General features: G+C 36.0%; 1 protein-coding gene across 7 annotated transcripts in view; it reads left to right on the forward strand.

Moving 5' to 3' along the window:
• Nucleotides 1–22,556, forward strand: part of CCDC171 (coiled-coil domain containing 171) — a 318,123-nt gene that overhangs the window by 269,600 nt on the left and 25,967 nt on the right. For all 7 annotated transcript variants that reach the window (XM_049634852.1, XM_049634832.1, XM_049634824.1 and 4 more), the window contains one exon: nucleotides 2,719–2,871. In XM_049634852.1, the coding sequence (XP_049490809.1) occupies nucleotides 2,719–2,871 (153 nt within the window). The remainder of the gene's footprint in view (nucleotides 1–2,718; nucleotides 2,872–22,556) is intronic.

Here is a 22,556-nt window from a genome sequence, read left to right on the forward strand (position 1 = left end):
ATAAAAAAATAAAAAAAAAATAAAATAAATAAAAAAAATAAAATAAAATAAAAAATAAAAAAAGGTTTGAAGGAATATAATTTATATTATGTATTCCTTTAAGGGTATCATGTACATGAGAATTCATGAAATATGTTTCTCCAAATTTAGGAAATAGGATAACTTTTTAAATGTTGAGCTTTTTTATTGTTAAATGTTAGAGGCCAGTTCCATTGTGACATACAGTGAAATCATAATCCAGGAGCCTATTACTGATAGAAAAGTACTTTTTTTATTCATTAAGCACTTACATATGTTTTTATGCCTTTTATACAGTTTAGATCCTTATATAATAAGAACATATGTATACAAACCACCTATCACAGGTTGTCTCATTAATATCTTAGTGGAGAATTTAAAAACAGAACAGGGGCGCCTGGGTGGCTCAGGTGGTTAAGTGTCCGACTTCGGCTCAGGTCATGATCTCATGGTTCGTGAGTTCAAGCCTTGGCCCAGGGCTCTGTGCTGACAGCTGGGAGCCTGGAGCCTACTTCGCATTCTGTGTCTCTGTCTCTCTTTGCTCCTCCCCCCCCCCCTCACGCTCTGTCTCTCCCTCTCTCAAAAATAAATAAACATCAAAAATAAAAATAGAGCAATGGTAATACTCAATGAAATTCAGTAGTTTACCATTTTTAGAGGGCTTTCTTATATAGCTGCAATGTAGTTGAAGGATTGAGAGAATGACTTTATCTTAGATTTTTCATTATCTGAGCTGTACAACAGGTTGGTAGTAGGCAAGAAAATGACCCTTCTTTCTATTTCATGGAGGGATAAAATGGAAGTTCAGAGAGATGACGTAACATTGCCCAGCAGTGTACAGCTAAGTAAGTAGCAGAGTGATGACCAGACAAAAAGAGGACTTGTGATTTTTGGTTCCACTATCTCAATGGTGGAGATAAATGAATTTATAAGAGTGGAGAGAGACTTGGCATTGGAAGAAGAAGATACGGTTTTATAGTTTCTGAATTTTACACACTTTTGAAGCCCAGGGGAATATTTTGTGTTAGTATTAGCTATAAGCACACCTTGAAATAACTCAAAGTAAGGTAGAGATGTTCCCAAGCATGAAGGCCAGGCTTATCTAGTGTTGGGTAATAGAATTCTCTTTTGTGTATCCTATCCTTTTGTGCCTACAGCCATGCTTTCACTTCTTTTTTTGATTTAAACAAAGTATGGTTAATAATTTATACATTAGAGTGTTAAGATTATATTTCCCCAAATATCTTCATCCTTTCCTATAAGGCATTTTATGCCAACATATGGCTTCAACTTGCGGTTTTTTATATTTTCCAGTTTTACCTTCATTCATTCATTCATTCATTCATTGATTCATTCATTCAAACAAGCGCTCATCGTGGGCCACTAACATCCATGGTGATACAGAGATTCGGCATAGTATCTGGCTTTAGGAGCTCCTCGGTCTAGTAAAGATAAACACATAAACTAATATATTTCTGCTAAAGCAATAAACGTTATAGTAAAAGCTAGCATGAGGGGCCCACACAGGGCCAGAGTAAAAATTAACAGTGCCTTTGGGTTCAAAAAAGACTTCTTGAAAAAGATGGTGTCTGAGCTTAATGTTTTAGGGCAAATAGGAATTTATTAGGCAAAAAGGTATGAATTTTCTTACTATTACCTACAAATGGCGAGTGTACTTCTGTTTCTTAGACGTTGTATACATTGTTTCTTACTTTTTGTTCACCAAATTATTATTTCATGTGCATTTGGAATTGCTCACATATCTCGTTTCTCAAAGCTTTTCCAAATCAGACCCTTCAGATTGAATATAATTTGGAAATGCTCAGACTGTCTACCATTTTACTAATATGTTGCTGTGGTTAGAACATTTTTTTTTCTTGTAAATAATATAACATTGTATCTGAATATGTCTTTGAAATATTTGATTTTTGCTATATTTGAAGTATTTTAAAAGACTTTTTTTAAAAAAGGTGTGATAGTATTCTTGGACTCAAAATTCACTACTAGTTGCTTTAGAAGAAAAAGCCTATAAAATATGAATAAAATGTAATACAGAGGTCTAACAGTCCCCCAAATATAATTTATTTAGTGGGGAGAAAAACTTATACACACTTGCTTGTATTATTTATTTTATTATACATAGTATAAGAGCAATCTTCTATTATATGAATGAAAAAATTATGCTTTTTGTACAATATAAGAATCACATTATTTGCTCTTATCCAATTACAGGATTATTTCAGCTCCTTTTGTTTCAAAACACTTGTTTGGTTTTTTTTTTAGGTGGATTGAAAATTTTAGTAACTCAGCTCATTTTAAAATATCTTGCTTATATATATATCCATCTATTGTGTGTCTTAAGATTGAAATTTAGGTCAAATTACAACTTGAATTTAACTTTACAGAGCAAATAAGTGTGCCATCTTTAAAAATTGCATTCTAAATTTTAAGCACAATAGATCAAAGTACATCTTATTTAAATATATACTCTGGAAAATAAATCTCAATTATTTTCTCCCAAACTTTCTTAAAATAGTCACTGTTCTCAATATAAAATGTGAAGTTTAGCTTTCTTATTTTAAAGAAAGATGAAAAGTTGTTTATTTTAAAATTTTAATGACTTTGCTTTCAAATTATGGAAATTCTTCTTTGGGGACAGCTTTATTTGAATTGTCTGTGACATTATATTTATTTCTTAAGGCTATGATTAAAAGTTTCATGGATGTCTACCAGCTTGCAAGCGCTAGAATTGCTACATTAGAGAAGGAAATGACATCTCATCGAAGTCACATTGCGACGTTGAAATCAGAACTTCACACAGCTTGTTTACGGGAAAATGAAAGTTTACAATCAGTAAGTCCCACGATGTTTTTTTAATTTTTTCTCTGTGTCTTGGGTCACATTACATTCATGTTTTTATGGCTCATAAGATCACTCACCAATATATATAATTTAGCGCAAATGATCAATCAAGCAATGTAAAATTATTAGTGTGGAGAAAATTTTGAGGGAAGAAAGGCAATTAATTTTTCCATTGTATCATGTATAAAGATATGCATACTGTTATCAATGCTAAAACACGACATCAAGATTCCTTTGTGTTTGGCAGGGCAGCTGACAGTTGGATTTGGCAGTATGCATAGTTAAAGCTTGCAACTGTCTGAAGATTCAGTGTGTCCCATTAAGACAGAATATTATTAATTATGCGTATAACCAAAATGGTAATTAGAACATGTGATGATTCTCTGTAGAAAACTAGACTTATCCATAATACATGCCTAGCTAAAGATGCATGTTGTGATTCATCTACATGATTAAAATTCAGTTTCAGCAGCCATTTTATGTCTTCAAATTTTAGCCCAGGATGAAATTTGGGCTCATTTAAGACTAAACAAAATGTTCTACATTTGAAATATGTGTTTGGGGAGTATCAAACAGTGAATAAGGGAATAAAATAAGCATTTAAACTTTTTTCTCCAAAGTCAGATGTATCAACAGTGAGATTCAGAAGATTACCAATCATTGGAATGTCTTTTTTCCTCTTTTCGTTTGATTGTAATGGATCAGGGTGACTTGTAGGGAAAAAAAATGGTATCATTTTGCCATTCAGCGATTGACCCTTTTCAATGGTGTATTCAACAGAAAAAGAGTTAGCATGAAAGCAAATAGCTGCGTGGCTGTGGGTTAGTTCTTCAGCACCGTCAGATCTTAGCTCAGGTGCTTGCGTCCCACGAAATGACCATAGTATTGAAAATTGCAGCTACCAGCCTTCCCCCAGCCCCAACCTCTGTCTCATTCTCGCCCCATATTGCCTACGAACCTTTCATCTTCCTTGTTTTATTTCACTGTAGCACTTATTATTGATTGACATAAACCTCATTTTATTTATTTGCTTATTGTCTGTTCCTTACCCTCATAGAATATAAGTTCCATAGAGACAAGCGATTTGGGGCATTTCTTCACTGCTATTTCCTCTTCGCTCTAGAGGCAAGAACAGTTTGGCCCATAGTAGGTGTTTAACTGATGCTCAATGAGTGAAAATACTAGCACTTCATCCAATAAATGAACAAACCAATTATTTGGGACCTGAGATGTTGAGTTTAGTTTGTATTTATTTATTTTTAAAGTTTATTTATTTATTTATTTATTTAGAGAGAAAACACAAGTAGGGGAGGGGCAGAGAGAGAGGGAGGAGAGAGAATCCCAAATAGGCTTGGCTCTGACAGTGTGGAGCCCAACGTGGGGCTCGAACCTACAAACTGTGAGATCATGACCTGAGCCGAAACCAAGAGTCAGGTGCTTCACCAGCTGAGCCATCCAGGTCCCCCAAGTTCAGTTTTTCAAAATGACTTTGTTAATTTCTTAATGAGGGAGTAGTAAATTTGATCTCCACCAAGAGAAATTAAAGAGGAAACTTATTTAAAAAATTGAGTATTTTAAGTTTATTTTAGCCTTTCTCTGAAACCTATTCACATTTCTTCCTGTGAGCTCTCTGGTCCCATTGGTTAGTATTTCATTATACTGTTTAGTTATGTCAGCTTTGTTGGGTCATACAATTATTTATTGTTTGTTACTGCTATCCATATAAAAGTAATTACTTTTATTTTAAGAAAGGCCAAACTTGGTAAGGTAGGATTGTTTCCCCATGGATTCAAAAAAAAATTTAAAAAAAAAAATTTTTTTTAACGTTTATTTATTTTTGAGACAGAGAGAGACAGAGCATGAACAGGGGAGGAGCAGAGAGAGAGGGAGACACAGAATCGGAAGCAGGCTCCAGGCTCTGGGCCATCAGCCCAGAGCCCGACGCGTGGCTCGAACTCACGGACTGTGAGATCGTGACCTGAGCTGAAGTCAGACTCAACCGACTGAGCCACCCAGGCGCCCCCAAAATTTTTTATCAATTATTGTTCTACTAATGCCGTAATGAAAGTGTGCCTCACTACCATCATAAAACTCAACTCCTCTGCCTTTTCTCCTTTTGAACACATCTGTAAGGAGATGCTCACCATCTTATTTGTAAGAGGTGGTTCACCCTAGCAATGATTCTCAAAAGGGGACATGTGTAATGTGAAAAATCTCCCAGGCTGTGACAATGTGTCTTTCTAGGAGAACGCTGCCCGATCCTGTATCTCTATAGGATCTTTACTCTCAGGTCTCTTTCCTTATTTGAAAATGACTATTTTTGAAACAGTAATAAATTGGCATAATAATTTTATTTTTTAATATATTTGTGTATGCTTTTTCACACTTGCGAACTCCTTAAGAACTCTCTGAGGAGAAGAGCCTCAGTCTCTGTATTTCATAGATGACAGGTGGTACAGTTTGGTAGATAAGAGCATGGGTTTTGGAATTATATCCGTTAGGAATACAATCAAGTGTAAATAACAGAAAACCTGACCAACATGACTTAAGAAAATCCAGGTTCTTTGTGTTCTTTTCTCCCACACATAGCAAGAAGTCTAGAAGTAGGTGTCTGTTGTCCTGTGGCTGATAGTGGTCCAACTTCTCTGTGATTTCTCTGCTGTTCCCTTATTGTCGTAAGACAGCAGCCAGATCTCAGATTTACGATCACACCCAAGTCAGAAGGATGGGGTGGCTCAAAAATATCTGTTTGACAAAAGCCTTGGAAGGCTTTTCCTTTAAAAACAATTTAAATATTTGTATTTCATATAAATTTATTTAAATACTGGTAAATTTTAATAGAAATTTAATAGATAATAGTTCATTAAATATCTAAAAATATATTCAAGTATTTATATTTTTTAAAAAGAATAGGTTTTCCAAGGAAGCTCTGAACATATTTCCACTTATATCCCATTGTCTGGAAATGGGTCGTGTGGGCACTCTTAGCTATAATGAGTCGAGGGACAAGGGAATTAGGAATCAATAATGTGTGCCGTAGAAGTCAATAAATGTGGATTTAATTTCAATTTTGTCAATTGAAAATTGTGTGGCTAAGTAGAGTTTTCATCTGCAAAATGGGCTAATGATCCTACTCCCTAACAGAGATACTGGGAGCTCTAGTGAGAAGTGTTGAAGCACTTTAGACTTGGCTTTGCTCTTAGTGAGTAGTTAGTGTAAAAAAAAGTTCACTAGTATTTTTATCACCCTTATCTTGATAGAAAGTAATTGGATTAAAAGATTATTTACTAACCTCCCATCTTCAGCTGTGAATCCTGTCATTTTGATCTGCCTCCTACTGTAGCCTTGAGTTTGTAATTCTTCCTCTGTGATCACTGTCAGTATGGTCCAGTGACTGAGCTCTCTGCCCTTTCTTGCAGCCTGTTTTTCCCTCCTTTTCACTGATACGTTCTTGAAAAGTGATCTCCTTGCTTCTTCTATATGCTCATCTCCCATTTATTCTTCAGTTTTGCCGCTCTCTGGCTTCTGAGTATCATTCCACTGAAACTATTTTCTCAGAGGTCACAAATAATTTTCTGCTTGTTCTGTATTCATGCCTTTTAATGCCATGTTCCTTCTCATGCCTTTTAATCTTTCTTCAACATATGAAGCTTTTAACTACTTTCTTCTTTAAGCACTCCTCGCCTGTTTTTTTGTTTGTTGTTGTTGTTTTGTTTGTTTTCACTTGATATCGACTTCCTTCTTTGGCTCTCTGGTCTCTACTTACTTGAGCTCTGCTTTCTTTGTATTATTATTTTTAATTCTTTATCCATTAGTTAAGTATTTATTCAGCATCTACTCTATACCAGGCACAATTCTGGTCCTGGTAATATTATGTGAACCAAAACAGACAATTCTTGCTCTTATGAACTTAAAATTTAATAGTGGAAGAAATTATTTTCATAGAATTACACTGATGTGTAATTACTAACCAGGATAAGTGCCCTGAAAGGAAAGAACCAAAAGCACATATGAGAGTTTTTTTAAGCCAATGAGCCTACCCTAGACTAAGGTATTGGCAAAGCCTTTTCACGGTCAGTGATGCTTGAATTAATATCTGAACACTTGGTAAGAGTTATGCAGGAAGAGAGCAGTGTTCCAGATCAGCAGGAGGTGTATGGGAACATCTACAAGACTCTATGATAGAAAGAAGAAATTGAGAAATACCAGTGTGGCTGGAATAAAGAGAGCAAAGGAAAGAGTGGCTTGAGTGAGATAAGAATGGTCTAGAGAGAAGGACAGAAGTCAGACTCTGTTGCCCTTGTTTTAAGAGTAAAGGGAAAGTCATTGGAAAACTTTAAAGAAGGAGTGACATTCTCAATTTGGTTTTTTAAAAAGGTGATTTTGGCTGTAACATGAAGAAACAATTGGATGCGAAGAACAAGAGAAAGGGGTATGCGAGATAATTCCTGGATTCTTTCCTTTTGGAAATGGATCAATAACCTTATTTACTGAGAGAAACAATGGAATAGGAGAGAATATTGTGAGTTGAATTTTGAGTATATTGAGTTTGAGGTATGTTTGAGACATCCAACTGGAAATACCAAAAAAGGTGTCTTGATAGGGAATTCGAGCAAAATGCCAACCTAGAGATGCACATTTTAGGTCATTGTCATATAGATAGGACTTGAAGCTGTTAGCAAGAATGAGACTATGTTGGGAAAGTTTTAGAGTAAGAGAAAAAAAGGGCCTAAGACTAAAGCTTGAAAAACTCCAACACACAATGCTTGAGAAGAAGAAGAAGATAAGGTTGGAAAGGGGGCTATGAAGGAATAGGCAAAGAGATCAAATGAAAACCAAAAAAATGTGATGCCATGAGAACAGAATGTTTTAACTAGGGTGACATATCAATAGTGTCACATGTTGCCCAAGATCAAGTAAAGTGAGGACTGAAAATGGCCTTTGGATTTAATGCATGGAGGCCCTTGGGATCCTTAGCAAAGGATCTTTCAGTAAGAGATGGAAAGTTAAGTGGGAATTGATGAAAAAAGAAAAGAAAAGAAAACAAACCAGTGAATTTAAAACCTATCTCAAGGATTTAGCTGTTGAGTGGGAGACATAGGAATGGAATATTAAGAGAGGATTCACGGAGTTTTGCCTTAATATGGGAGTGAATTAATCATGTTTCAATATCTTCTTGAATGAATATAGGCTTTGGTTTTGACCACGTTCACCATACTGTTCATTTTTATAATTTCAGTTTTCAACTTTTCACACTCTAGATATTTTTTGACTAGTGTCTGCATGATATATTTTTTCCATTCTTTTAACCTGTGTTTATATTTGTAGTGGGTTTCTTATAAAAAAATATAGTTTGGTTTGGTTTTGTCTATCGATTTGACAATCTCTGTCTTTTAATTGGATGATTAGACCACATACATTTAATATAATTATGGGTAATTGGGGGGTTTTGTTTACCACTTGTTTTATGGAGACAGATGCGATAAGACATGATCTCTGCTCTTATGTGTTCCTCTTCTAACAAGGGAAACAAACAGAGAAGCAAATCACAAAAATAGGCATGTGTAAAGTCTTTGGAGCACAGATGAAAGTGGAGTTCATTCTTCCTAATGTTGCCATTAAAAGATGAGATGCTTGTAGGAGCCTTTGAAGAATGTGTAGCAATTTGACACCTTGTTAAGGGGCAGAGCAATAAAAATTTATATTTTATTTTGATTTGAGGAATAGGCCTTACGGATAATACAAATGTTTAATGAATTAAATTGTAGAAGAAGTTTTTTTTTTTTTTTTTTTTTTTTTTGTATAATAGAAAATATGTTGTTGCTTTAGCTCCATTCCCCTTCTCAAGTAAAGGCAGCCACCTCACCCGAACAGCCTGTACCCATTGGAACCCAAGACTGCTTGCAACTGTCACTCCAAACCCCACCTTCATATATTTCCAGTCCATTCTTGCACCATCCAATCCTCGCCTTTTACTCTATAGTCTGATTTGATTCTGCCTCTGACCATTTTGCTATTGATGTTCTTATTTGGTCTTTCTAATAACTTGTTATTTAGGCCATTCTCAAAACCCATTACCGGGTTCTCAGATGAACTGGCTGTCTTGACCTTTGACACCCACCCAACCTACCATCGCCTCCTACCCACAGGCCCTCATCTAAGGCTTTAGAGTCAAGCAGGCCCGAATGTGCAGTGTTATTTATTATCCATACAATATATTTATTTATCCATATAATAAATTGTTTATTATCCATACAATACTCTAAGCATCAGTTTCTGTATTTGTAACGTGTAGATAAAGTTGCCTACATTGTAGGGTTGGTCTGAGGATTAAAGATACTGTCTGGCATATTAGCAGGTGCTTTAATAAATTTCTTTTCACCATAAATTTTATTTAATAAATTAAATAAAGAACATTTTCGGATAGTTACATATATTTCCCACAGCTAAGCTATACACATAGCTTTAAAAAATATATGTAACCATGAGGAAATCTTTTGATGCATAGGCAAAGACCTAAAACAACCCTTATAAGTCAGTGCTTTTAGCTCATACTAAGTACAATGTTAATGATAGTTGTCATTGTTATCACTTATTTAATGAACCGAGGGAAGTCAGTATATGTTCACTAACCATCTTTTCCAGCCATTTCACTATCTAAGAATGAAAAATAAATATTCATTATGAATAAAAAACTTACTATATCCTGGTGTTGTAATGCATAGAAAGAGATTGATCATATTGTAGACATGAATAGTCGTCTTTAAAAACTTCATCCCTCTTAAGGTGCTGTTGTCATTTTTCTGCTCCACAGATAGATAATAATAATAATGCTGGAGTGCATCGAAAAGTTCTCCTCAATTGTGCACTTGCCAATACTTTAACATTTTCAGCGTGTTGGTCCTTGACCCATTAACTTAAGGGCTGTTCTAGAGCTTTTATCTTGAGTAATAGTAACCAGAAAGGGCTTCAAGTGAAGAGCTTTCGAGCCACAGACAGCCCAGTAGAGAACGGTGCAGCAGTCAGAACCAATTACTTGTGGGTGTTTGGAGGCCGGCAGACCCACGGCCGGGGAGAAATGCACGATATTGCAGTCTGTGAAACACAAAATGCCAAACCCGAATACTTTGCTGTGAATTACAGTGCTGCAAGCTAGAGTATTGATTTGCCTCATTTCCCCTGTATGTTTAAGCAGTATGTTTTCAATTCTATAGTACTTTATTTATGAGAAAATAACAAATTACACATCAGGGGAGCCTTCCAGTTAGTATCTTCCCAGGGAAGAGATCTTTGCATATTGTTCAGATTATGTCAGATTTGATAGTTGTCAAGAAGTACCGTATTGTTAATAAAGATGAAAGATTTAGATATTTTGGTTCAGGTAAGATGAAAATAAAAAACAAGAATCCCCTTTCTCTTCAGTTTTCAAGTAATAGTTTGTCACATTTGTTTCTGTTACATTTTCTTGAGAGAGGAAGGAAGGATTATTTGTCAGTATTAGTGTCATGTGGATCGAGAAACAGACACTTTAAGTAACTTACTTGAGTTAAGTTGCTTTCATGAACTTTCAAGTACTTTATCACAGTTGACTCAAGATGTTTATTATGGAGATTTTTAACCATTCAAGAAAAAAATTTTTGTTTAAGTGAGCCATAAGCCATAACTTAATTTGTTGGGAAAGGCCATGCAGTGCAGTAAAGTACAGATTCTGGAGTCTCGCTGCCAGGTTTTTAATTAGAACCCAACAGATTAGAACCCAAGGCCTCTGATTTCTTGCCTGGTGCTTTTTCCTATGAGAATGAAGTGTGGCCCACGACAAATCTCTACTGTTACGGCACTTCAGGTGTAGTGGAAAATACACTGTGAGGCAAATAATTAAAAAAGAATGATGTTGACGTCGAATCATAGAGGGCTATGAGAACGCAGAACCTGGGGACCTGATGTAGGCTTGGGATGACCCACTTGAGGAATTGAAACCTTAGTTGAAAAACATGAAGACTAGGTAGGCAGTTACCTCACACGTGTCAGAATGGCTACAATCAATGGTTACGATCAAAAACACAAGAAACAAGCGCTGGCAGAGATGTGGAGAAGAAGGAACCCTCATGCACTCTTGGTGGGAGTGCAAACTGGTGCAGCCACCGTGGAAAGAAAACAATGGCTCAAAAAATAGAAATAGAACTATCTTACGATCTAGTAATTAATTACACTACTGGACATTCACCCAAAGAGTACAAAAACACTAATTCAAAAAGATATGTACACCCCTATGTTTATTGCAGCATTATTTACAATAGCCAAGTTGTGGAGGCAGTCCAAGTGGATAGATGAATGGATAAAGAATATAGTTTGTGTGTACACACACAATGGAATATTACTCAGCCATAAAAAGAATGAGATCTTATCATTTGCAACAACATGGATGGATCTAGAGAAAGATAAATACCTTATGATTTCACTCATATGTGGAATTTAAGAAACAAACCAACCAATCAAAGGCAAAAAAGAGACAAATAGAGACAGAATAGACTCCTAACTCTAGAAACAAACTGATAGTCACCAGGGGGAGGTAAGTGAGGGGATGGGTGAAATAGGCGAAGGGGATTAAGAGTACACTTACGATGAGCACCGAGTGATGTATGGAAGTGTTGAATCTCTATATTGTAAACCTGAAACTAATGTAACACTGTATGTTAACCACACTGGCATTAAAATAAAAAACTTAAATTAAAAAATTAGTAGTTGACGGGAAAATATGGGGTACTCAAGGATTGGAAGGCTGTCTGTGTGACTGGAGCAGAGCGAATGAGATGGTGAACTGGGAGGGATGAAATGGAGGAGGGGCCAGATCAGTGTGGTTATAAGTGAGGTTCTCAGCTGTCTGGGCTCTCTGAGGCGTCTCCGACAGCTGAACTGCAAACATCTACTCCCTCTGCTTTATGTATTTACTTTTCCCAACTCCGAATTTCATTTTTTTCTAGTTCTTAAAAGTCCCTGACATTTGATGCTGTAACAACACTCATTTTACCCTTTTGCTAAATACTGCTTAGTTAGATGCTCATTAAATTCTCCCGTATTTTTATCACGAGCTCCGCCTCCAGCCCCCGGAGACTAACAGAGCTAAATAAGGGAAACATAAAATATGAAAGGTAGGACAGCCCAGTCAGCATGCAGGCATTTTCCTTTGATCCTTGACACACATTTCCAAACTTTTAAAGGTTTCTCATATTCCAGAAGCTCAAGCTTTGTTTGGTATAGTGAATAGGGGCCTGAAGGTAATAATGCATATTCTATTGGCCGCACACCTCCTTTCTAGTCTTTTAGTTTTTGTATCATGTACTTTAAGACGGCCACTTTCATGATGAATGATACCTGGATAGTGGCTATAGGGGCATGATATTCTAAATTTTATATGTATATTAATATATAAATATAATATGCTTAATTATATAAATATATAATTCATATGTCTAGAATAATATGTAAGCATTTTATATTAGATATATTCGATTTTATATGTAAGTATAAATATAAAAGATATATATAATAAATATAACATATTTATATAGTTCTATTCTTCAGTAATGAAATACTGCAAGGGTGGAGCAAGGAGTGGAAAGAATGAATATTTCGGGGGCTCCTGGGTGGCTCAGTTGGTTAAGTGTCCGACTCTTGGTTTTGACTCAGGTCATGATCTCATGGTTGGTGAGTTTGAGCCCCGCATCGGGCTCTGCACTGAGAGTGCAGAGCCTGCTTCGGATTCTCTCTCTCTCCCTCTTTATGCTCCTCCTTCACACACTCTATCAAAATAAATAAATAAACTTAAAAAAAAATGAATGAACATTTCAAATTCTGATCATTGTCATCAATCAGTAATAAAGTTGTAGAAAATATAAATGGTAATTTGACAATTTAATGCTCTAATTTTTTATACTGGTTGTTCAAAGAATAGCAGCATGTGACTATGCTTATGGGTATCTCTCTTACAATTTTATCTTTCTTACTAAGTTGGGTTCTTTGAAAGGCTTCAATTGCCTGTTAGATTTTCAGGCATTTCTGCTTCAATTTTCTGCAAACACCACAGACTCACTGAGGTCCCAAACTTAACATTTCTTCAACTTTACTACTCCCCATTTTCCCAAATTCTCCATTCCCTACATTCCTTATCCCTGGCATAACTATCCACCTTGCAGGCCAAGGCAGAAGCCTTAACATTTGCCCCACTTTCCATCTACCACCAATATTTACTCATTTGCTAAGTCTCACTGTTTCTATCTCCCCAGATCCCCTAGATCCATTCTCACCTTTCTACTGTTGTGATCACAATAACTTTTCCTTGAGTTATTTCAATGGTTTTCCAATGGGTTTCCCCAAATGTAGTTTCCCCCTTCCATCTTGTCTGCCACATTAGTGTGATAGTTTTCTCTCTCTTTTTTTCTTTCCTTCCTTCTTTCTTTCTTTCTTTCTTTCTTTCTTTCTTTCTTTCTTTCTCTTCCTTTCAGTTTATTTATTTATTTTGAGAGAGAGAGAGTGCACGAGTGAGTAGGGGAGGGGCAAAGACAACAGGAGAGAGAGAGAATCCCAAGCAGGCTCTGCACTATCAGCATGGAGCCCGATGCAGGGCTCGGACCCATGTGCCATAAGACCATGACTTGAGCCAAAACCAGGGGTCAGACGCTTAACCAACTGAGCCCCCTAGGTACAGCCAGAGTTATCTTTCTAACACACAAATATGAGCAGACCACATCTTGCCTCAAAACATATTTTGGCTCTGAACTTTTATGATGAAGTAAAAATTCTTTATCATTGACATTCCAGGTATATTCTGACTCCATCTGGTTTTCCGTTCATCTCCCAGTTGGCAGGAGTAAAGGTTCCCTTTGTCATACTCATTTATCAGTGCATTTATCTGCCTAAATACTTTGACTTATATAATCAATTAGTTGTGTATGTATTACCATACTGTGACTCTGTGAGGTCATGTCTTATTTATTTTTTAAAATTCATTATAATGATCTGACTTTAATAAATGCAGGTTGATTTGAATTGAAATTAATTGGAAGAATACTCCTTCAATGATATTTATTCAATACATACTGGTTATGGAACATATACTTTGCACAAACCATAATCCCCCCAAATTTTTCCCACACAAAATTTTCTGAAATTCTCATCATACTATATTTCATATGCTTTTCTAGCCAACACTTCATGAGAAGGAATAGTATAATTTATATATTATTATATCTATGATAGTTTTAAGTAAATACTTTAATATAAATTGTACATTTCTTCTCCTATTCACAAACAAAAACAAACAAAAAACTCCAAATTGTTTGTAACAAACAAGAACATTCTTTTCAGCATACCACTTAAATAATTTTAAACTTTGTCAGATTTTTTTGAGACCCCTTCTAGTATATATTTACCCACATAGACATAAATCGACCAAGTTTAGTGCCTTTTACTTACATGGTGGGTATTCAATAAATGATAGCAATGATATACCAATGATAGCAATGATATGTGCCTCGGTCTAGCAAAAAGTATGAGTATGAGAGATTTATTTCAGAAGTAGAAAGCTTATTTTAAAAAAATATATTTCCTTAAACCCTTACCTCATACCATGTATGAAAATTAACTCAAAATGGATCAAAGAGCTAAATAGAAAAGCTAAAAATTTTTAATAAAAGACGTAGAAATAAATTATGATTGTGGAGTTGGCAATAGATTTTTAGATATGATACCAAAAGCATAAGTGACAAAAGAAAAAATAGGCAAATAGGACTTAATCAAAATTAAAAACCTCTGTGCATTAAAAAACACCCCACAAAATGGGAGAAAATAGTTATAATCATATATCTGGTTGGGATCTAGTGTATGGAACTCAACAACTCAACAAAAAAGGGCAAATGACCTAATTTTTAAAATGGGCAAAAGACTGGAATAGACACCTCCCCAAAGAAGATATGCAAATTACCAACAAATGCAGGCAAAGATACTCAACATCATTAGTCAGTAGGGAAATGCAAATCAAGACCATGAGATACCATTTCCACTGACAAAGAATACCATAAAAGAAAAAAAAAAAAAAGGAAAATAACGAAGGTTCATAGCAGCCCTGTTCACAAAGGCCAAAAGATGGAAGCAATGCATCAGTTGATGAATGGGTAGACAAATATGGTATAACCAGACAACAGACTATTATTCAGCCATAAAAAGGAATGAAGTACTGGTACATGTTACAACATGGACATACTTTGAAAGCACTATCCTAAATAAAGAAGCCAGACACAAAAGGCCACATATTATATGATTCCATTTATACGAAATGTCCAGAATAAGCATGTTCTGTCTTCATAGAGACAGAGCGCAGATTGGTGGTTGACATGGAAAGGGGGTGGAAGGAATGGAGAATGACTGTTTAATGGGAATGGGGTTTCCTTTTGGGGTGATGGAAAAGTTCTAGAGCTCTGAAGTGGTGATGGCCGCACAATACTGTGAAGATATTTGATGCCGCTGAATTGTACATTTTAACATTATGACAACTGTAAGTTTTATGTTGTGTGTGGTTTACCACGTTAAAAAATATTTTGGGGGGCGCCTGGGTGGCTCAGTCAGCTGAGCATCCGATGTCAGCTCAGGTCATGATCTCACGGTTGGTGGGTTTGAGCCCCACGTTGGGCTCTGTGCTGACGTCTCAGAGCCTGGAGCCTGCTTCGGATTCTGTCTCCCTCTCACTCTGCCCCTCCCCTGCTCGCGCTCTCTCTCTGTCTTTCAAAAATGAATACATTTTTTCTTTAACGTTTATTTATTTTTGAGACAGAGAGAGACAGAGCATGAACGGGGGAGGGTCAGAGAGAGAGGGAGACACAGAATCTAAAACAGGCTCCAGGCTTTGAGCTGTCATCACAGAGCCCGACGCGGGGCTCGAACTCATGGACCGCGAGATCACGACCTGAGCTGAAGTTGGACACTTAACCAACGAGCCACCCAGGCGCCGCAAAAATGAATAAAGGTTAAAAACAATACTTTTTAAATATTTCTTTTCATTCTTGGGTGGTATGGATAGGCAGCTAGATCGTTGCTTACACAGAATGGCAGTGGGTTTGCTGGAAAGTAGCGTGACAGGGAATCAGAGGAAATGTGGGTTCTAGAACCACCTTTGTCACCAACTCCCCACAAAGCTTTGGAAAATAAATTATACAGTCTCCTTGGTCTTGGGTTTTCCTGGCTTTAAAACGAAGGATTTCAATTAGATGAAATCTCAATTCCCTCTCAGCTCTAAAATTCTTCAGTCGAAGTTACAAATACTGACTTTGAATATTTGGATTCTAACTATGTTTCATTTTGTTCTTGCTTCAATTTACAACAATAAAATGAGTGTGTGTTTCTAAATTTATAACATAATTATATCTCGAGTTTGGTTATATTCAGCACCAATAACCCATTTGTAAATGTACACCAGTTATATAAATCTCACAATATAACTTGTAACGAGGTAGTCAAAAAGTCCCCAAAGTAATCTGCAAATGTATTAGCGTATTTGTAAGGAGTATTTCCTTTTTTCATGTGAAGTTTTTTTGATATTTAATATGTTAGGAATGTGAACTTTTAACTCGTCAAACTATTGTAACATATTTGAAAATTATAGTAATTTGATTAAAATGTTGCCTATAAGGCAAAAGGTTTAGTTAATAGAATCCATATGTAATTAAAATGCAGAACTAAATGTAATCAGACTCCAGTGACTAGTGCCTTCATATTGATAGTTTCACAATGGCCTCTGGGGTTGAAAGTTTAAATGTTGCAGAATGCAACAACACTGTAGAAAACAGCTTCAGCTGGCAGTTTAGCTTTTTAAAGGCATCAACAGTTACTTGGTAAGATGTGAATATCACATCCTAGACTTTCATCATTTTAGGAATATCTTCAGCAGGCAGGTGGTGGGAAGTGCATGGCTGCTGTGCGGGTGGAGAAACCCCCTCTACAGCGCTGTTATATAAACAGCCCACGATGAAGGGCCCTGCAATGAGCCAAGCCCCGGCCTCCCTCCTCCTCCTCCTCCTCCTTTTTAAATAACACAGTTGCTTAATTTGAGTGAATTCATTTGAATCATATGAAATTTATAGACACAACACTATGCACCAAGCCACAAAAAAAAAAGTTACAAAAAATTTTTTCCCGAGCTGAAAAAAAATTATTTTCTCTGGACAGTTTTAAGAGTCGACATCCTGTGTTAGAGTTCTGTAATCATCACCAGCACAATTTACAATCAGAACACACAGAGAGCCAGTTTAGACCAGCTCATCTGTTGATCTTGGCAGAGACCCTTCATCTCACTGTGTGCAGCTGCCACTTGAGAGTTGGGGGACTCAGCAGAGAACCAGGGGAGGGAGGGATGCGAGGCTGGTCAAGGCATGAACACATAGGCCTGCTTCATTTCAACCGTTGTATGGTGCTTAAAAAAAATAGTCTTTTTATTTTACTGCCCCCCCCCTTCTTTTTAACCTGAAATTAAACGAGGACCTCTCATGAGCCACTGCGCTCCAGGCATAAGAAATTGTAATGTCTGGCTTGCAGAAACTGTCCCGTCAAAATGTGCTTCTGATTAGGTGGCTTAATTACAGCTGTGAAAACAATGTTGATTTAGGCCTCAAGATTCCAGGCCATGTCAGCCGTTATTAGCTAACCTTGGACCGCATCCACCATTTTAAAACTCTGTACCACTAAAGTCACCCTGCTTGACAACTTTTTATTTAGGCAGAAAAGTCGCCAGAAGCAACACATTTTTAGGCAAAATGTTGTTCGATGCGCTGCTGTTTCAACAGCAGCGCCATGAGCGGTCGTTAAGGAGATAGTTAGCTTTGCGCTTGATCAAGAACAAGGAAGTTCTGTTTGTAAAAACAGTAAGTTTTGAATAGTATTTTTAAAGGGTTGACTGACATAAGAATTAATTTTAATTCCTTTAATTCAGTTTTATTTCAAATCCAGCATGTTGGTTTAACCACCCAATTTTATTACACCTAAATTTTCCTGACAGTTTCATTTGCTGTGAGGAAATAAAATTGCAATTTTTTTTCAACATGGGAAATAATGGCTAGTTTTAAAAACGTTATGTTTGAAACTTCCCTTGCCTCAAGCTGGTTCAGACACAACCTCAGTTTACTTTTGGAAGGAAACGAAGCCCATTAAATAGTTTTAATATTTTAATATAAGTATGGTTTTTTTCATAGTGAGAAAACTTATTAGATTCATGTATTTACACCTGCAGGGGAAGTAAAAGTCTTAATAATTAGATGGTTCCAATACTTTGGAATTTTCAATGCAATTGTCACTGATATCGTAAATATTATAACTACATATTTAAAGTGGTCCCTGTTCATTGTATTTTAGATGTCTGAAACTCCCATTATATGCTATGAAAGATTTTTTTTATTTGTTAGTATTTTTAAAAGCGAACATTAGATATAATAAAGCAACAACAAAAACTAAGGTGGGCAGCTGAACAACAGACATAAAGAGTCATAATTCTCATAATAATTTTGGAAGGAACTTGTGCTTAAAAATGCATGATTGATGCCAAACCGAATACCCAAGAGAGAGCTAAATGATTTCTTTAAAATGAAATATCCCACACCCAAGACATTAAATCCAACCAAGTGGGTGGTCAAGGCACATCTTTTTCTACTCATCAGACTCATTGAACAATTAACTGACTGAACCATGTATGGACAAGGAAACTTTTGTTCAAGATGAGTTAAGAGTTAATACATAGGTAATTCATTGTGAGGAATGGATGGGTGAGCAGTTGGGTTGATGATCTGGGATGTGTGTCTTGAAAGAGAACATTGGGCAGCTGACTCAAAATAGAGTTTAAAATAGTAATCCCATAATCTAAATGACATCTTAATTGCCAGATACTGTAGAGACATCTAGATCTATTTCACCTATTATTTCAGTCTTTAATCTTTTTTTAATTTTTTTTTTAATATTTATTTTTGAGAGAGAGAGAGAGAGTGAGAGAGTGCAAGAGGGGGAGAGACAGAGAGAGAGGGAGACACAGAATCTGAAGCAAGCTCCAGGCTCCCAGTTGTCAGCAAGGAGCCCGACACAGGGCTCAAACTCACAAACTGTGAGATCATGACCTGAGCCAAAGTCAGCCACTTAACCAACTGAGCCACCTAGGTGCCCCTAATTCAATCTTCAGTCTTCTGAGAGGAATGTTATTTATTTCCCCTTATTGTAGATAACACAACGCCATCTCAGAGAGGGGATCTATATTGAAACCCCTGTCTGTGTGCCAAAGTCCATGCTCTAAACTGAAGGTGGAAATACAGTTGCCTTAAAAAATGGATTTTAGGTTATGAAATCATAGGGAAACATGAAGAATGACCAAGCTTATGTTGAGTGTGCCTTTAGGCTGTTAAGAGACAAGAGGATTTAAACTTGAATAAAAGTTTTATAGTTTTCTGTGTAAAAAAAGAGCTAATTTTTTTTTCTTACACTAAGAAAACGACTGTGTATGAAGACTGACAAATTCACTAGGTCTATGGTTAAGGCCTTTTACCTAGAACAAAAGGACCTTCCTTTTTCCTTCTGCTTTACACACAGAGAATTGAAAGTGTACATCCTTCCATGTTATACTGGTTTGAAGTATGGATATTTGCGTTTGTTCTTAAGATTCTGTGTTAGCTGAGAAATTGGGAAGAAATAGCTTAGTTTCCCAGAACTTTGGCTTAGGGCATACTTTGATAGAATCTGAATTCAGCTTATTCTTTTGGATATTCTTTTGTTCTTTATGTTTGCCTGACACCAATTGGAAAGATACCCTTCCAAAATGTAAGGGGCCAACTAAGGGTTACAGCTTTATGTTTCCAGTCTCCACCGTCTTATTTCTGTTAAGTTCTAACTGAAAATGTGAATTTGATTGAAAAAATGTGCTATATACATTGTATGCAGTATAGATTATATCTAATTTTACCATGATAAAGTGATTGTTTGGATACATCATATTGTTAATCCCCCCTGGGAATTTATGACTTAATTTCAAAAAGTATTTTATTAAATAACATATTGGATATTATAGGTTCTTATGATTATAATTATGTATTCCCTAGATGTTTTTTCCTTTTTTTTTTTTTGATAGTATAGCCATCTTTTTGAAGAAAAGAAAAAGGCCAGAAAGGAGTTTTGAATCTAGATATGTATGTGAATCTAAATAGATACTCTATATCTTATTCCTTATAGGTACAGGTATTCATTATTCTGGCGTATTGTTATATTTTGCCTGTGGAGTAATTTTAAAGATCTTAGTTCATATACTTATATTTCCCGTTCCATATTTATTTGAATATAAAATCATCCAGCTTCTTAAAATATGCTGAAGTGTTTTTTCTAAAGCAGGTAAAAAACCAAGAAATTTGAAGTAAGGTTATTAAAATTATTCAGCTTTTATGACCACATTGTTTCTTCTTTGAATAGCACTGATGACAAAAGGCACCAGGTGTGTAGTAATATTTTTCAGCAATACTCAGAAGAGTTTAAATTGGTCACTATTTCATTACTAAGAAAGCATGAAAAAGAATTGGGGGTTTATCATTTTTTAGAAATAGTGGTTTAATGAATCTCATAGTTGTCCTTATCCCTGTCTTGTATGGATACCTCAGGCTGGGGATGGGGGAGGCCTAGAGAAGAGAGTGTTCATTTCCCACCCCAACTAAACAGGGTAGCTTTGCTTTTAACTTATTGAGAAATTAAATTTATGAATAATATTTCATGTAACCAAAGGATTCTGCTGTTACAAAGTTTGAATCCCCTGTTATGTGAAGGAGGAGAGGAGAGGAGAGGAGAGGAGAGGAGAGGAGAGGAGAGGAGAGGAAAACAAATCATGTTGTGATAATTTCTGTACTTTGTAAAATCATCTTTACTTGCCTTACGGCTGCTCGAAAGCCTTGCTAAGACTTGTTTTTGTTTCTTGCAACAAATATTTTTGCTTTACTTGATGCATAAGCTTTTCAAGGACTACTTACTGGAATAAGGTCTCTACTGTTGGTACTGATTTTTGTCATAAAATCTATAACTTTCCATCATTTGTTTGGGAAGAATAGTGATATACATATTTTTGGTAAAAGCACATAGTTAAGCTTTGAAGAAATAAAATCATATGTTAGGATATGTTTTGTAGGCTAGAACTTATACTTGACTTTCACAGGGTTCAATGAAGACTTTTCAGAGTACTTCACTGAAGTATGGCTTTCTCATCCACAGTCTTTGATCTACCCATAGATTGCAAAATCTTATCAAATTAAGCTTCATGTCAGTTATTGCCTATTGTCTTTTTCAATGACTGAAGGGAATTTCTAAGGGAACAAAGTACAATGGTAACTGATTTGATTCCTCATCGTCCCACTTGGTACAGACACTCAACAAAAATTCCTTATTGGGAATAAGGACAGAATCCCTTGTGTAAAGCCAACCTTATAGACCAGATTTGGAAACCAAAAAGCATGTAAAACTTGACCAATCTATCAAACATTTAGCTAATTGGCCAATCTATCAAACATTTCACTAATTTTCCCTCCCTTTCTTCCTGATCACAGCTGATAGATACTTACTGCTACCATAGCTTTATCTCTTCAACACTTCTGTCATTTTTGAGGTACAGAGGAGGGGAAGGGATATGCCTCGACTCAGTGCAATGGAAGGCAAACTGGCCATGGGTCAAGAGGTATGAAAATCCTGGCACGACCACACTAGCTCTACGATCTTGGGCGAATATCCTCCCTGGGAGTTTACACAATTGTTAAAGGAGACTGGACCAGATGAGCTCTAAGATGCCTCCTGGTACTAAACAAATGCTTTTCCTTTCACTTTATTATTTCTTTCACAACCTTCTGCTGTACTTGGTAACCTTCAGAAGTGTGGAGGTACAAATTTAAAGCCTGTCTTCTCAGGGCTTTGTGTCACTTCTATGGTCCTTCACCAATCTGGCAGGTTCTTTCAGAGGATTCAGGTCCTTAATGAAGTAATGGCATCTGTTTCAGTTTCTGTTTTTTGTATTAATAAGTGAAACAAGTATTTAGATATTTTCACCTTTGAAATGGAATATTTGGTAGCCTGCCAAAGCATAGAAAGTGCAGCATCTTAGTAGAGCCCACAGGTAGTACTCTTGATTCAATATTTGGTTAACTTGTTACTTAGTTCAGTTCTTCTGGATACCATTGTGATTTTAGCCATTCTTGTAGTTACACTAGCTTATTCTTATTCATACTTTATTTGCATCCATGGTGTATCATTGAATACTCCGGAAGCATAAAGAACACTGATGTTGAAATGCAGTCGTGGAAAGGAGGAAGCCCCCTAAAAAAGAACAATTATGGAAATGTCTTTTAGATAATCTTTGACAGATCTATAAATTCCATTCATCAGATCAAAGTTCTTATACCGCACTGTAATAAAAGAATAGAAAATTGTGAAATCGTATTGAAATTGGATGTTCATTTATTGAAATCAAGAACTACGTGTGTAGTTTGAAGGACATCGTAGGCAATATTTAACAGCCTGAAAGCTTCTCATTTCACTAGTCATTCAGAAACAAAATACACAAATATTACATAAAATTAGCCAATTCATTTTAAGCACAAAATGCCAAGACATAATATAAGGTTACCAGT

Source organism: Panthera uncia, chromosome D4 (assembly GCF_023721935.1).
Source record: "Panthera uncia isolate 11264 chromosome D4, Puncia_PCG_1.0, whole genome shotgun sequence".
Lineage (NCBI taxonomy): Eukaryota > Metazoa > Chordata > Mammalia > Carnivora > Felidae > Panthera > Panthera uncia.